This window comes from Strigops habroptila, chromosome 8, assembly GCF_004027225.2.
Source record: "Strigops habroptila isolate Jane chromosome 8, bStrHab1.2.pri, whole genome shotgun sequence".
Lineage (NCBI taxonomy): Eukaryota > Metazoa > Chordata > Aves > Psittaciformes > Psittacidae > Strigops > Strigops habroptila.
The window spans coordinates 60,138,797-60,156,839 of record NC_044284.2 but is presented as its reverse complement, the minus strand read 5'-3'; the positions used below and the strand labels follow the sequence as shown (position 1 = coordinate 60,156,839).

At 40.5% G+C, this 18,043-nt stretch overlaps 1 protein-coding gene across 4 annotated transcripts in view; it reads right to left on the bottom strand.

The window, feature by feature from the left end:
• PATJ (PATJ crumbs cell polarity complex component) overlaps window positions 1-18,043 on the bottom strand; it is a 160,320-nt gene that overhangs the window by 47,125 nt on the left and 95,152 nt on the right. For all 4 annotated transcript variants that reach the window (XM_030494986.1, XM_030494987.1, XM_030494985.1 and 1 more), the window contains 2 exons: window positions 16,069-16,265; window positions 8,461-8,552 (listed from right to left, as the gene is read on the bottom strand). In XM_030494986.1, the coding sequence (XP_030350846.1) occupies window positions 8,461-8,552; window positions 16,069-16,265 (289 nt within the window). The remainder of the gene's footprint in view (window positions 1-8,460; window positions 8,553-16,068; window positions 16,266-18,043) is intronic.

Below are 18,043 nucleotides of genomic sequence, written 5' to 3'. Positions count from 1 at the left end.
GAATTTCATAAGCGTTTCACAATTTCCAAGTGCATTTTACTCCATAAGGCATATTAGGCAAGGACATTTTTCCTCCTCTTATCTTCATGAGACGTTGATCTAATTACATTGTTTTTCTAGCCTATAAGAACACATCAGCAAAAGAAAGGTGTCTGAGCGACCCAGCGATTTTTACTTGACTGTAGAGGTTTTTCTGACAGTAATTTACATGAAGCACAAACAGCATGAAAACTAACACCACTTTTGTAGCTTACAATGTGTGCTGCATACCTTGCAATTAGGAGCAAACTTGAAAATAACAAGGTATGTATAAGCCTTTGTAAGAAATACTCTAAAAATTGCTAGACGGAAGCTTCATGAGCTGCACGACAAAGTGGGGTGTAATTAATTATACAAACTAATTTCTGCTTCAAATATACACCCAAAATGCTTCCCCCTTCCCCCCAGTCACTGTGCAAACATCTTCATGCAGTTGTAAATGGATGCCCACTTTTATTCCGAGCAATAATAAAATCACTTACAGTAATTCCTTGGGAAAAAAATGCAAAAATATAAAAAATAAGGTTACAAAGTGTCACAACTTGTAATCTCCCCCTGCTAGGACTAGTACATATTTGAATACTTTAATGCTGCTTCAAAGGAGAATGCTTCAAAGCAGAATCAAAGTGGGAACATATTTTAAAGTGACAGATCTAATAATAAATTGCTGTTTCTGCTCTCCACTTCCACAAGTGTCCTCAACTAAAACATGAATTTATTTACAACTAAAAGGAGCAATCATTTTCTTTTGATGCAGGGGCAGACAGCTTAGAAGTCTGAACATCATATTCAAATTACAGTGCCTGCAAATGAGCATTCAATGCATTTGCCAATGGTTGCTACATAGCCACCTCCAAGAAAGCTGTTCTCAGTTACTAGTGCTCAATATTGCTTGAGGTTAAGATGTCTAAAACCTTCACAGTCAAGACACAGCTTCATACTCTCGGGGTCAAAGCAACACACAATGCAATTTATAGAGCAGGGAGGCTCAGACGGTCCCCCTCCATTATCTGCAGAAATGATAAACATCCACCACTCATTCCAGCTCTTATACTGGTTTGAGTAACACGCTGGGACGGCAGCCCACCTCCTTGCTGAGCTCGTGCACCAGAGAGCTGTTTATATTTCAACAGTTACATATAAACTGAACAGGGAAGGAATTCATCACTCCTCCCACAAACACTTTATTGCTTTTAACCTCTCAGGATGAGTTTTTTAGTGGAAACAGGAATTAGATCTGCTTAGAGCTTAGAGTGCCTATTGCTTGTACCAACATCACTAACTTATAGCCCGATACTGAAGAAACACAAAGCTTTTCTTACTACAAATGTCACACGAAGCAATATCAGAGCAATATGTAGCTGGCAAAGACTCTTCAAGCTTTAGAGAAGCTCATACCCTTTCAGATTTATTTGACTAGCTTGCCATACTTTACTACATTTTACTTCCTTTCTAGTCTAAATAGGACCCCTGGATGCTCCTTTCTTGCTGACCAAAGAGGACTTCTGATGTTCTGCACCTCTGAAGAAGGGGAAGATCTGCAGCTTGAGCAAAGACAAATACAGTTATTACTGACTAATAATTAACTACCATAAACACTTACTACAAAAGAAGCCCAAAGAGAGCAATATGCAAATATAAATCTAAAGAGATTACTCATTCCATGCTGCAGAAAGCAAGCCTGAAGGGAAGTTAAAGTCATGTGCTGTGAGGGTTCAGCTGGGCTGCCCTGCAGTGCTGTGCTGCAGTTATCAGAAAGCCGTCTCTGGCACTTTGGAGGAATGTCACACAGAGCTGGAATGGCCTAGGAAGCATTTAGAAAGTTATCTTTCCAGAGATGATGACTAGAAGTCACAACCTCAACCACATTCAGGTCTTTTTTTCATTTGCTCATCAATCTCATATTTGTAATTCCTGAATTCAGGTTCCCTGCCTTCCTTTGAGAACATTTTCTGTTCTCCATTTTACTTACTATTGCATCTCTCAGGTTTGTGATGGTATAAGCTTAGTGTCATGTAATGCTATGGAAATCCTTGTTGAGCATGCTGCATGAGATTCATTACCTGTCTAAAGCAGAGGATCTTGTCTAAGATGGTGTCCAAACTCCTTGTATGATCAGTGCAAAATCAAGACAGATCCCAAACCATATCCACTCAGAAGCACAGTTCATCCCAGCACCTAAATGACCTAATTTAGGATAGGATGAAGTGCCCTTCTGAGTGGATCTGGTTTGGGATCTGTCTTGATTTTGCACTGATCATAGAAGTTTGAACACCATCTTAGAAAAGATGCTTTGCTTTAGACAAGTAATGAATGATCTCTGGATGTCTGAACTAAGAGAGATGAACCTCCTGCCATACTATCTGCAACCTTGCAGTTCATCAACATTAAAAGATCCTTTGACAACAGCCTTGTAAGATATTGTGGGTGCTTTTGGGGAATACAAAGTACATCAAGAATCAGAGAAAAACCCAATAGCTTGTATGCAGTTGCATGACATCTTAATTGGAACAGACCAAGTGAATGAACATTTGCCCAGTAACCCTTAGGACTCCTACTAGTTGTGACATGAGGGCATAAAATCCTGCAGATTATTGAAAACTTCTATTGTCCACATCCTACTCATTATAAAAAAAGAAAAATTAGGTCAGGATCTTATATTTTCTCATCTTCCTTTCCCTCTAGAAATTCCTTTGGAAAGAGGAGCTGCAGGAAAGTCGCATATTGAAAAGGCACACTGGATTTTTCCTTCAGCTGCATCAGGGCAAGACCTTTGTATTGTGTAACTTCTTGAAAAACCTCTCCTACTAACAGCAAGAACAGTCTTGCTCTTCATTTTCCATCCATCACTTCTAAGTATGTGAGAGCCAAATGCATTCAGATATTTAAAATGAACAACTAATGTTCATATAAACTGCAGCTCAGGTCATCAAAGGTTTGAAAGAGTCCAAATTACTTAACTTCCTCAACAGTGCACTTGTTCCCACATGTGTATGACAGCAAGGAGGAAACAGCTCTGAAGAAAACAGGAGAAGTTCAAACTTGCACATACAGTGTCTGGCAAGAGCGTATTTTTAAAGCTTTCCCACATGAAAGAACCTGAACAATTAAAGCAAGTAAAAATGGAGTTTGTGCTATTAAAAATATGACCAATTATGAAAGTTAGAACAAACTTAAAAATAATTTCTACAGCATGTCAGTATTTGAGATTTTGGCATACAACATACAACGTTACTCATAGAGGCTCTAAAAGAAGAGCAAGGGCTCACTGACAAAATCACAGCACCCAGAACTGGCCTTCCCAGCTGCTACCTTCACTTTACTACTTCTCAGAGTATAAGGATCTTTCTCCTTTGCATGTCACCATAAATAACAAGAGATTAGTCTTTCCAATTACACCTAGGAATAGAAGGAGGGGTTAGGTGACAGAAATTTGTGGGCTTCACTGAGAAGCTACAATTCCCATCACCAGAAAGCAATGATAACAGAACGAATGACTGCAGTGAGGGAGGATGACTCTGGACAGCTAACAGATGGTATTTAAATAAGCAAAATCCTATAGTACTTTACTCCGAAAGCATTTCTCATGTTTCATCACAGCACAAGACAATTTTCTTTTAAGGAATAAAAGTATACCAAAGAATGAATCACAGAACTGAACACAATGGGAGGATGGTTTGAAATCAGTGGCGTTCACTTTGATTCAAGCATTCAAACTATATTTGATCTGCTTATTATACCAACAGTGAAGCACCAAAACCAGATTAAAGGCAGTTAATTGAGCATGCAAAAAACCATTGAATCTGCTGAATCATAAAATTCTCACTGTAAAAGAGCATTCTGATGCTGATAGAAACTGGATTTCCTACTACAGATGTAAAATCTAATTTTATTGTTTTATTATATGTCTTAAAGGGATGGACTTACAATGCATGAACAAAACCAACAATGGATACAAAACCCATTCTATTTTGAGAACTAGGGCAAAGAGACACTGACGAGAAGCAAGTCCCTTCCTTATATTACTATCTGGCTAATTCCTGCTGTTGGAGAGTCAAACCAAGAATTTCAAAAGGCAGCTAAGACCTCTACATGTCTTATTGTCACTTCCATGAGTGCTTCCATACCAAGACTCTCTTATACACCTTGAAAAACTGCAGTCTAATTATTATTTATTTGTGATATTCAGAAATCAGAAAGACAACCTGTATTTGCCCAAGTAGCCTGGAAGTTAGTGCAGCAGCTGAAAGACTTTGAGGTGAGATAAAATGTGTCTGGACACTAATCAAAGGAAGCACTTGGACAGAACCATTTCATCTCAGGATTGAGCCTTTCATCACTGGAAAATCTTGCCGTGCTTGGGCAAGTGGTCGGTTTGTTTGATGAAGGGGGTGAGCAGTTAAACACCTTCAAATCTGTTACTGTACAAGGCTAGAAAGCACAAGATGCACTGAATCTAAGGAAAAAAAAGTGACACTCTCACTGCAAATCTTTTAGGTGCTATTACAAGCTCATGTAATTAATGAGACCACTGGGAAATGGTGCAGTGTTAAGACCTATAGTTTGGAATCTGGCCAAAATCAACTGTTCTAAACAATCATCATCAACTTAATTGAGGAAAAGATGCTCATAAACCAGAGCGAGAAGCTTTCAAATATAAGAGGACGTCTGTGATTCTCACAACACTTACTGCACCATGTCTCATCAGCACGAACTGCAGGAAAGGGTGGGAATGTGATTGTAACACTACCTGGGTACAAAAAAAAGTGTGAACAGATTTTTATAGCGCAGGCGGTACGTTAGGATTTTAGTAAACAGGCAAAAAGGCTGAGGACACCTTTTAGTCTTTATTTTCTCCTAGAACAAAATCCAAGTTATTTAATGACAGTTATTACGGTTCTTGCTGAAAGGCTTCTCTGTGCCCAGGAATTTCTGGGCTTCTTTTGTAACTGATTAAAAGAGTTTATGGAAACACCCCCCCGCCCTGCACATGAACCAAAACACCAGAAATAGGAAAACCTTGATGCTGTTTCCTGCTTCAAAGTGAAAAGCAACATGCTTATCGCCGAGCATCCTTCATCTGAGGAAAACAGGCCTCAGGATATCAAAGAGGGCAGAAGAGTCCCACCAGTTTTGCTTTAATATCTTCGGTCAGCTCAGTCAGGCATGCAGGAACTTTTTAGGCTGCAGAATGACGTGTTTCTGGAAAACTATAACCTACTCAGGCCTTTCACTGGTGAAATTAGAATCATAGGATGGTTTGTGTTGGAAAGGACCTTAAGCTCATCCAATTCCAACCCCCTGCCACGGGCAGGGACACCTTCCACTAGAGCAGGTTGCTCCAAGCCCCTGTGTCCAACCTGGCCTTGAACACTGCCAGGGATGGGGCAGCCACAGCTTCTCTGGGCACCCTGTGCCAGCGCCTCAGCACCCTCACAGGGAAGAACTTCTTCCTTACATCTAACCTAAATCTCCCATTTAAGTTTGAACCCGTTACCACTTGTCTTGTCACTACAGTCCCTGTTCAAACTTAGACTATTAAAAAATTCAGGTTTTTTGCAAAATTAGAATATTAATACCTTCATGCACATTCAGACTAAATCCATTTCTTTCCTAACTCTTGCAGTACATGTTGTTTTGCTGTGGTAAGCTGTGGCCTCTTCTGACTGTGTGCTCCAGGATGTGTTTTGCCTATGTTATGCTATGCAACTTCTACCTTTAATAGCAGCTACATGGGTAACAGAAGGAGGGAAGTAGTATTTCTGTGGCAACTGGCTCCTCCTCATTTTCAAGGCATGACAAATGTAACGGTATCCTGCTCTTTCCACATCATTAGAGCCCAGAGGAATATATCTGAGATCAGCCAAGCAGCAAACCTTCCAGGAGAGCTCAGTCTGCTACACTCAGTGCTTTGTTCTCAGCTGGAAAAGCTTCTGCACATGCATGTATGAGAGATGGATGGAGATTCAAGATGCCTGTTGCTGCTCTTATTTACTACAGCTGGCACCACGATGCATTAAGTAGTGGCATTTCAATACCCCCATTTTATAGTATAGTTTTAAAATGAGTTGATAAAGCAAGAAAAAGCTTTTTTCTATATAACTGCACCACGGACAAGACCTCTGCAACCAGCAGAGTCTTTTGGTTTGTGTTCTCAGTCAACGACATCATCTGATTTTGTGGCCTACAGTGTAGGAACAGGAAGCACGAAGATAGAATGGGCTCACAGAATACAGTTTGTATGAGAAAACTATTCTTGTTTCTCCTTAAAATTCACCTTTAAGAGAAACATTTAGCTTTGCTGAAATTTTGAAACACCCCTCTTATTATGAGAAGGTGACCATACATCATAAAAAGACAACATTCGTTTTGTCCCTGCATTAGAGCCAGTGCTCTAGTTATTAAAGACATTCTCTCAGAGGGAGAATTCCTTTTCATTGCTGTTCAAACGGCTGCTCAGGTCAAGTGAACAAACCCATCAATTGTCAGTGTGCTCTAATGCAAGGCAAAGCAGTGACAAGATGAGTGCTCTTGGGAAGTGGGAAGATATGTTTACAACCTCAGCAGCAGCATGTAAAATTGGAAACGTTTTTGAACTCTAGAGACAGAAACAAGAATTATCCAACTGTATTTCTAATATTTCTTGATTACGATCATTACGACAACTTTTTGCCTTGAAATCCACTTCACAGACAATCTGAAAAGGAGAATTACAGCTAAGAACTTACATAGCCTTTACGTCTTAAACCTAATACAAACTACACACCAGGGATTTCCAATCCATGGGTGACGAGCTAATACATACCCTTTACCCTTTATCTACAGCCAGCTGTGATGCTCGATGCAGCAGGGCAAGCTGCAGGAAGCCCACACTCCCCGTGCTTCCTGACAGCACTAAACCTAGCCCTGGGTTTTGGTTTCATAAGTTGTGGTTCTGCCTCTGGAGCTTCCAACCAGACACGTTTTCCACATGCAATTAAGTAATGGTGAGTGAGTTGTTGCACATGACGTTTAATTTTCAATAGCTGGGGAAAGTAGCACGGGAGCTGCAGGCGAGATCATTAATCTCCTCCAGATCCTCTGCACTGCCAAGTGTAGCAACTCATTCTTCACTGTGCTAATGCTGCTCTTCCATCATTTCTGTGTATGCTGTACCAGACAGAGCCATGCAAGTAAATGTGCACATTTATATGCATTCACCCACAGATTATTACGTTCTTCACAGGTATACTGTGTATGAGCAAAAAATATAAAACAGTATCAAGTATGATGTATATGTTGATGGGAAGATCACATTATAAAGTGGCATGGGGATAAGTGCCCAGCAAAAGTCAACAAATGCTGGAATATATGCATTTATGAAATTCCTGGGAAAGAGGCAGCTTCTTCCCAGACCTCCCACCCAGTGTCAAAAGAGTAACACTTCCTAAACTAGAGAGTGAATGCATGGAAGTGTCCTTAATTCACATACAAAGAGGAAATATTTTCATTCTTGGAGTAAAAGAAAAGATGCCTGTATGTAATTCTTACACAGATGAAAGGTTGATTTTGCATGTTCCCTCCTACAGAAGCCATCCCAGCACCCTTGTCAAAGTCATGTTGCCCCTCTGTACAAATTAGGACTATTACAAGGACATGTAGTGACAGGACAAGGGGAATGGCTTTAACCTGCCAGAGGGGAGATTGAGATGAGCTCTGAGGCAGAAGCTCTTCCCTGTGAGGGTGCTGAGGCACTGGCACAGGGTGCCCAGAGAAGCTGTGGCTGCCCCATCCCTGGCAGTGTTCAAGGCCAGGTTGGACACAGGGGCTTGGAGCAACCTGCTCTAGTGGAAGGTGTCCCTGCCTGTGGCAGGGGTTTGGAACGAGACAATCTTTAAGGCATCTTCCAACCCAAACCAGTCTGGGATTCCATAAGTAAGCCCTAGGTCACTTTTTAAATCCTCTTTTGACGCCCTTACAAAGCTACCCTTCACACACCCATGCTCCATGTACTGCATTCGCACCTGCCTGCTCCTCTCACAGTAGCTCCTGCTCCAGCCCTAAGCCTCTGCACCATTTTCACTCTCTTTTGGCAGCCTGAGTGAAGCAGCCCACCCCATCTTTGTGCTGGCAGAACCAATCTAAAGCACTTTAACAAGCTGTGGAAGAAGCAGCTCTTATCAGGATGGTCTCAAACCCAAGAGGGACAGCTCAAGTCTTCAGCAGAAACCCCTAAAATAGGCATTTAATTACATTAGATTTTTTTCCTACATTTTTAAGAGGAACTATTTAACTGTCCTGAGAAGAATAGTCAAGAAAAAAGCTTATTTCACTTCAAAGAGAACTGAGCAAGTTCAGAATCTTCAAAACAGGCTAAGTATGTAGATGTGTAATGTAAAAGGCTAAAGTGCAAACAAATGTTTTGATGAGAACTGTTCTTACCGTATGAAAACTAACTTGACCTTTGATGGGGCAGTCTTAATGATTGCAGAAGCATTCTGATGACTTCTTCCATACAGTATCTGATTATTAATCTGTTAAAAGAAAATTAAGATTTTCATGTAAGTGGAGAAGCATGCATTGTTTGAATTTATACCACCAAAACTTCCAAATTTACTGTGGGATAAGGAGGTGAGACTCAAAGAAAATGCAGTCCACAAAATATGAATCACATAACTTTGGAGTTTATTCCAGACAGTAATACCGATGTTGCATTGACAGATATCCATATAGTGTTGCAGAGACAGAAACACCCGAGCTGAAGAACTAAGAGCCTTTCTCAGGCACAGCTGTGCTGCAGAGAGCCATCATATGATAAGCACGTATAGGAGGAGATGGGCTCTGCTGAGCTTGGCCTTGGACTGCCCAAGGCTATTGCTACTTCCCTCAGCCACCTACCAGAGAAGATGGGGTGCAAATTCAGCAGCAACAACTGAAACATTTCTCAAAGCTTTCTTGTTGTTGCTTTGGAAAGGATGCAGACAACACCTTCTTCCAAGTAACAAGTGATACTACAAGAGGAAATGGCCTCAGAAGAGGTTTAGGCTGGATATTAGGAAAAATTTCTTCGTTGAAAGGGTTGTTAAGCATTGGAACAGGCTGCCCAGGGCAGCGGTGGATTCCCCATCCCTGGAGGTATTTAAAAGACATGTTGATGTGGCACTTGGGGACATGGTTTAGTGGGGGACTTGGCAGTGCTGGGTTAACAGTTGGACTCAATGATCTTTAAAGGTATTTTCCAACCAAAACGATTCCATGACCCTATGATTGAATACTGCGTATTTTCCCTCCCACTCGTAAATTACAGTATACTTACATTCACATTTGATATACCAGAACTCTTTAAAATAATAATGATAATGGAGACCAGGAACAATTTACTGGCCATTATAGGAGGACTTTTTGTTCCTGAAAACGTTTGTGTTGAATTTTGGTTTTATGTTCTTAGAAGACTTCTTTTCAGTTAAACAAGAAAGAACCGGCGAAGCCTTACAGGCTTGTGTCATACAGGCTATTTGGTCTTACTGGCAACTTCACAACACTCCCACCTTATTTTCAATAGGTCAAAACATCATGCAAGTTCATCAGTTCAATAAGGACAATGCAAGGAGAAGAATAAACCCCCTAACACTTGATTACTCATCAAAACTGAAGTGCAAACCATTTACCTACCAAGTTGCTCACTGTACAAAGAGAGAACCAAGAAAGGTCTCAGAGAGTCTAAGCCGGCATGAAATGAGCAGCATTGCGGAAAGAGCATCATCCCAACATTCGTAAGGATTTAATATGGTGCTGTCTGCAACTGCCATGGTTGCAAAGACTGGGTGAGAAGCAACATCTGGGTCCCTGCCTTGGTAATCAAAAGATAAATGTAAAAATCTAGTGGCAAAAATGAATGCTCAGTTGCATTCTGGCTTTAAGCTGGACTTGCAACTTTCAGTGAGTTTGGTGACTTAATTTGTCTGAGCTCAAAAATAAATTATTCACTGGGAATACCGTGTGCTTTACAAATTGTTTGGATTTAGTTAAATCACCATTCATTTTTCTAAACAGCAGATGTCTTAGATGTAAATTTAGTCTTTACTCTGGCTAAATTAATCCTATTCACTAGATATATCAAATAGTCCAAAATTTAATTAGCTGTGAGCTGGGTCTGTAAGTTATAATTATTTAATTACACCAAAATGAAAGGATAATCAAAGTAATATATCTCCACGAGGTTTTGGTCTGTCCCATGTAGTTATTGCAGACAGTATTAATTTTTCTTCTTAAAAAAAGGTCACTTTCTTTTGCAAAGTAAATTAATCTTCAGTTAGTTTCAGAGACCACAGAGACGAGCAAAGCACAAAAGCCTACTTAAATAAAACAAAAAAGAGAACATCTAGGATTCCATAAGCAACAACATTTAAAGGCTTTCAAATTAAATAAATTAACACGTCAGATTAAGCTAATAGTACTTTGGGAGTCCAGACCCATAAATCTGCGCTTTGCTTCTTTCATTAGAGATTAGAAAAGAAAAACAAAGCTTTGACTAAGCAAAAGAAAGAAACTGATCTAAATCAACCTCAACTCTTCTATAATGTCTCTTTACATAACTTTTTGGAAAGACAGCAGAGAAGAGAGACAGACAAAAACATACTACAGGTATGAGGTCAGGTCAGCACACTTTAATTCAATCTTTAATATAACCCTATGCTGCTTTATGGCAGATTTAATCACGTATCTCAAAAGGACTGCTGCATTCACCTACAAAAGCTTTGTTTTACAGTTTCATACACTAAAGTAACAGATAAAGTACAAACTCTCTGAAATCTGAATTCTTAAATTCAGAGAAAAAAATTTAAAGGATCGTTTGCTTCTCAGACTACATTCTGCAGAAGAGAAACATTAGATATGGATATTAAAAAAAAAAAGCACATTGCTTTTACCATGTGGCAGTAATGGAAATCCATAAAATTAGTATCATCTGATATTTATGAAAATCCAGTTAAATAATATGAACTGGTATAGCTTTCTATAAGAATTATTTCTTTGTACTAATGCATTAGGTTCCTTCCAACCACAGGAATTGCAGCATTTCAAGATACAGCCAGACCCTCTGAAACAATGGGAAAGGTTTCAAAAACTTATTGATCAGTCAAATTATATAGACTGAAACCCCATAAAAGACAAGTCCCCAAATAATAAAGCATGAGGAAAACGCTGGAAAGAAATATAATTTATTAGGATGTGATTTCTTTTTTCCTCACCAAATTCCTCGCCCTACACATGTTCAAATACGTGTATCATCTAAAGTGATCAACAGATCATAAACTCCATAAAGAGAGAAAATCTCCTGCTCTGTGTTCCCCTGCGGCTCCCCAACTACAGAGTGTGGAGAGAGAGTTGGGATGACAGAAAAACATGGATTGCCTGTGCCTTTGTGCATAACCAGCTTTCAATTACAGCTTTACCTTATCTGCAGCTTTAAAAACCACCACCCAACAGTGTAACCTGTACACAAAGTACATGAGAAAAGTCTTTGTATCCTCCTATGGAAAGATCTAAAGGACATTATTCCTCAATGTTACTTTCAGTAAATGGATCTGAGGAGGACAGAAGCCATGACTATTGTGCTTAAATAGGAATAAAACAAAATCATCATCACTCCAGTTAATAACTCAAGATGATTCTTCTCATGTAAAAATCTCACTGTCTTTCTACATTCAAGTTACTGTCCCTCTTGAGGGATAGTACCACTCGCCTAATCCAAAGTAACTGTCCTGACACAGGAAAAACAACAATCCCACAACAAATAAACTCAGATTAAAACATCAATCCCCCAGATTGTAAACCAGAAGTGGCACTGTGAATTTGGATGGGTAGTTCATTTACTTGGGCAAAATACTGATGTAGTGGATTATTAGAGCATAACTTACATTTGTCTATGAATATTAAAATAAAAGAGCAATAAAAATACATACAGGACAAAATCTCTCTGGCTTTGAGCTACGACAAAAATAGCATAAAGAAAAAGAAAATTAAATATTGCCTCTCGTGCAACAGTCAGAATGGACAACTGGCAAATCTGTACAGTGATTCTTGACTATGAAGAAGTGCTGTGGTCTCCTAGAGCAAAACATCCAAAGCAGCAGTTTCTCCCCCATTTTCAGTAATAAGATAAGCAGGGACAGGAAGATGGCAGAAAATCCCAACATCAGTAATTTAGCATAACAGGGCTCTGAACAGCTTGGTTTATTAATAGAACACAGTTGACTCTCTTATGAAGAGATGATAATAATAATAATAACAGGGTGGATTATTCAGTGTGAATAAAACCTACCAACAGGACAGACCCATGCAGAGTTCACGAGCAGCAGGGCTTAACAGCACTGGTACAGCTCCATGTGAACACACTGCGGGCCATGCTGGGCACAATCAGCCCCAGGACTAAGCCCAAACTAATAAGATACGAAGCAGTGCAGACACCTGCACTAAAACAGCAAGAGTGCAAGGCAGGAGCACCACAGATGGTTTCTTTGCGTGGAAAAAGAATGGAAAAGGAGAAGTTGCGTCATGTAAAAAAATACATTCTTTTGCACAGGGATCAAATTCTGACCCAAGTAATTTTCCTCCATGTATCAAAATAGGATGAAAGGATCTTCTTGTCAAGAAGCTGTTTTCTCCAGCAGCATACCCCTCCAAACTACATCACAGAAGATGTATTTAAAAAAGAATGATTACATACAATTTTTTATGTGACCTGCATATTTCGCTCAGTGTATCAGCTGACTTTGAAAACAAGCCAGGCTCATGGCCCCAGAAGTCTACAATAGTTTGCAGAAGCTAAAAGTGAGATGATATTTCAAATTCAGTGACAAAAGATTTTATGAAGAAGGAGCTGAGGCAGTCTGGCAGTCTCCCACATCCTCCAACTGAATCCAATCAAACTCCAATTGAAAAGAAAAATGAAGAGGTAATACCCATCTATCTGTACCTCCATCCCATTAACCTTACCCCAATTAACAGCCACAGGGAATAATCCGCACACGCTGCAGTAGCATCCACTGTTTTAATGGAACAACAGAAACCAACAGGGCTCACTGGTGCAGAAATGCTAGAGGCTTCCTAAGATGTGAATCCCTTCTCTTGCCAATACACTCTGGAATTCAAAATTGATGTGAAATCAATGATGCATGTGCAAATATACTATAGGAAGAGAAGTTCAGTTGCTTCATTGGTAAAGATTGCCTGTCCAGGTGTCTGAGTGAGGGAAGGATACCATGGGCTAGATAAAATGCTTCTGTGACCAACAACCATACTCACAGTCTTTAATTTTATGTCTGTAACTGGAGAAAACCAAACAATCTGGGTTCTGTCATTTTCTCACTTCTGAACACTTGAGTTTGCTGTTTATGCTCCTTTAATGGATTTTGTCATAAAAGATGCTGCAAATACAGCCAGTTGGTCACCCTGACCTCTGCTTCAGTGGCATGGAAGTAGCATGAAATCATACACATACAACATAAGAAGGACGTGAACCTGTTGCAGCACATCCAGAGGAGGCCACGGAGCTGCTGCAAGGGCTGGAGCAGCTCTGCTCTGGAGCCAGGCTGAGAGAGCTGGGCTGGGGCAGCCTGGAGAAGAGAAGGCTCCTGAAGGGGAGACATTAGAGCAGCTCCAGTGCCAGAAACCTGGAGAGGGGCTTTGGACAAGGGCCTGTAGGGACAGGACAAGGGGAATGGCTTTAACCTGCCAGAGGGGAGATTGAGATGAGCTCTGAGGCAGAAGCTCTTCCCTGTGAGGGTGCTGAGGCGCTGGCATAGACTTTTCCCAGAGAAGCTGTGGCTGCCCCATCCCTGGCAGTGTTCAAGGCCAGGTTGGACACAGGGGCTTGGAGCAACCTGCTCTAGTGGAAGGTGTCCCTGCCCGTGGCAGGGGGTTGGGACTGGATGAGCTTTAAGGTCCTTTCCAACACAAACCAGTCTGGGATTCTATGATATTGGAGATATTCAAAAGCCACCTGGACACAGGCCAGGACAACTGGCTTGAGGTGGTCCTGCTTGAGCAAGGGGGGTTGGACCAGATGACCTCCTGAGGTCCCTTATAGGCCCAACCATTCTGTGGTATTCCTGCCTTGGTGAACCGTATACCTCCTGTGTATGAGGATTCCTACTGGTTACTGCAATAGTTATTGAATCTAATGGTTATTGTGAAAAGCCTGTCCGAGTAAATGCCCACAAGTTCCATTTCAATGCTATTCACATAACACTGAAATGCTTTTAAAAGACAAAAAACCAGAGCTGTGAATAATTGACCACTGGTGTGAACAGGAGACGTCTGTACATGACTAATGCACAACCCATTCCTTTGTACCACAGGATGTTTTGACACTGGATACATATTCACTGGGGACCAGAATGAGATCACCACATCCTTTCACACAGGTAATCACACTTCTGCCCACTGGTGACACACCTTTAATTTGCTTGCAAAGGTAAACAAGAGACTAAAGTCTCTTTGAACTTCAGTTTATTTAAGTTTGGCATTTTTGAGATGGTGAACACCACTTTCCTCCCACTAAAGAAAAAACTCACTTTCTCTCCAACTTGGTGGGAAGAGGAATTAGTGCAACCCCACTGCTTTGGAAAATGCTACTTACAACATGGTCATGCATGCAAATCCCAAGACTGGAGATATATTTATCACAGACGGTGCAACTAGTACTGCTAGTAACACTTAACATTAGATCAAACCAATACTGCAAGGAATAACTCATGAGAGATGAGAAAACTTCAGTAGATCCTTCTTTGTGGGAAAGTGCTGATAGAAAAGGCTCTACCTTTCTCCTACTGGGAACCACCTAGTCTATGATAAAAAAACAGAGAGAAAAACAGTACCATGAGTCCTTTCAACTGGTATGCATCCAAAATTCAATAATTTTAATTTTATTACCATTAGAATTTGGTGCCAGGGACAAAAAGAACATAAATTCGAAGGAAAAGTAATTTTCCTCCCCTACTCCAGTATGGTATAGATCTTCATACCATTTATAACACTTAAAAAATAATAAACTTCAGCTGGTGGTATTATTACAGCAGAACAAATTTTTCTTGTACTATGCGTATTGAAAACCCATAATTACAGAACTGTTAGACAATGACGAGTGCTTAGACAACTCTGAGTACTTCCAAGGTATCTCCAGGCAGTCAAATTGCTCTGTTTCAAGTCAAGAAACATGAGAAAATAGGTGGTTCTGTGATGGCACAGAGAGTTGCTGAAAGATCAGAAAATGATCACCCATGGAGAGCAGTAGGTCAGCTCTTCAGTGCAAGCTTTTGTCTGAAGGAGAAATCCCCAGGGATGGCTGATTGTTTTAAACCACTGAAGCACTCATGACATAGGGAACCACTGCAGGTACTGCAGCAAAGTGACATTTTGCAACAGCCAAAGACCAGGTGGTGTGTAGGAAATCTGCATTTTCAATCTGAAGGTGAAGCAAGGAGATAGGAGAAGAAGTGAAGACAAAATACTCCTCTTGCTAATGAGCTCTCTTGTCTTGTGGGTGAACTCATGCCAGACACGACTAAAGGAAATCAGTATTTTAAGTTACAACAGATCAAAACAGATTACAGCATGAAATTTATTTTCAGGATGGGGAATATCCCTGTCATCTGTAAAAACACATATGGTAACTTTGAGGGGGGTTTGTGTTTTTTTTAATGTAAGGTGTGAATTTGCCTGTAAAACCACATATGCACTACAAGGATAGATTTACTGTCCCCTTCCTGCCTTTCAACAGTCCCTCCCTAAGCATAGCTTGTGAACATGCTGAGAGCACAGACTTCACTGACAAGACATTAGTTTTCACAGGCCAATGATTTTTGTTTCACTGCAAACACATTTACCTGCCAAAGGCCAAGTTCTCAGTTGGCATAAACCAACGCAGCTCCTTGCCTCAGCCCCCTTACTTCCATTTGCAGGCTTTATTTAAGGTTCAGATGATAGCTTCACATATGCCTCTCCCTCTCTCCATATGAACCCTGCTTAGTAGTTAAAGGAAACACTCACCTCTAGAAGCTCATCACCAATATGCATCCTTCCATCTCGGCCTGCAGGTCCATCTGGATTGATACCAACTACAAAGATGCTCATACGAGAGCGGTCCTTGTTGCCAGCAAGACTCAGTCCGAGCCCATTTTTGTCTTTCTCAAGCTCAATAATGTGCAGTTCTCCTGGTAGATCTGCATATCTTTGCCTGATTTTTTCTAGAAAGATCAAATATAGAATGAGTTATAAAGTAACTTACATGCAGATGTTGAAGAACACATACAAATACACTAGAGATTGATGGCTTCATAGAATCATAAAATGGTTTGGGTTGGAAGAGACCTTAAAGATCATCTAAATTCCAACCTCCTGCCACGGGCAGGGACTTGTCAGCATTTAGTCTTTGTTAACAGAGGTCTTGCCAGCACAGACTCTTAAAATACCATTTGTTGCCTCTATCACTCATACAAAATGCAGTATCAGCTGCAAAAACTATTCACATGAAAACTGCACTATATTAATGCTTTGTACGCCATTCTGGTTCCAAACCCAAAATTCTTTTGAAAGGAGGGTAAACAAGGGAATTCCAGAGATACCACAATCTTACCTTACAAAAACTATCAATTTCAGGAAACTCTCATAAAATTAGAACTGGTTAATTAACCACTGTGGGAAACTGAAATGCTTACACTGCAAATAGATTGCAAACTCACATCTCAAGGTAGAGTATTTTGCTTCTTTCTGGTGACTCAGGAATATGCTTACCATGCTCTGCTTAACATTATGAGCTACTGCACAGACATTACTCAAAGCAGATGTCAGTGACGATGTATATGAATGATTACATTTTTAAATGCAGCCTCACTTGATATTAAGGTAGTTATTTGTCTTTCATCTCCATTTCAAGCATTTCTGTGACAGACCGCAATATACTTGCAAAGTTATTTGGAGCACATTGCGTGTCTGTGAATGCTGACAGTTTAATCTGAATGTCTTTTCACCACTGGCACATAAACATCTAACATCATAACTATTGCTTGTGACGGTCAATCACAGCAAGGGTAATTCATTTTCTGTCTGATTGTCCTTTGCAGATTTAAAGCCAGCTTCATAAACCCACCTGCATCCCATGCTTCAGCTGGGCCACACATGAAAAAAGGCAGAATAAAGTATTTTGCTGTGGTTGGATGTCACCTCTAGTGCTGAGCCCAAGGTGAAAGAAACTGCTGCATTATGCAGTAAGAGGAGAAATAAGAGATATTATACGTTCAAGCATACCCCCGAGTCAGCAGCAGTTGCTAGATCAATATTAGCTACTACTATTCTACCAGGGAAGCGTATTTTAGTAGTATGATTAAACCACTATAGTGAATGTTCCCATGACAACAAGGAAGAGGGGAAAGAGCTGGGGAAGGTGAGAAGGAAGCCACTAAAAGTGAATAAAAACTGCTGAGAAGACAGATGATGAAGAAGTATTCCTTCCACAGCCCCTGTGCAGGCTGCCAGGGTGAATTAGCCGAATTTGAGTCTACCCTGGTAGTTCTCTTATCTGAGGGTCCTTCCTGAGAAATTCTTCCAGCTGCAGCATCCCCTCATGCCTCAGCAGAGACCACTGGGACAAGGGGAGCAGTCTCCCATCTCCAATCCCAAAAGCATTATTTATGCTTAGAGCAATACGGACAAGAACGAGCTTTCCCATCACTGTATTTACAGGCTGTCATTTTCCTGCTAAGCTTAAAATCCTCAGTGGCCTCGATTCTGAGCCTAAAATCCTGGGGGCCTGCATTAAGAGTGAGGTGTTATCCCTGGAAAGTTGTAAAGCCCTACAGAGGTCTGCACAAAATCACAATATCATGAAAAATTAGAAAACTCATGTTTTACTATCAATTACATGACAAAGAGTCATATAAGTGCATTACATAGTGATCCATGTAGCTGCATAGTTTTTTCATGCACTTCTTAACTCATGGGGTCAAAATGTAATTAGAGGCTACTT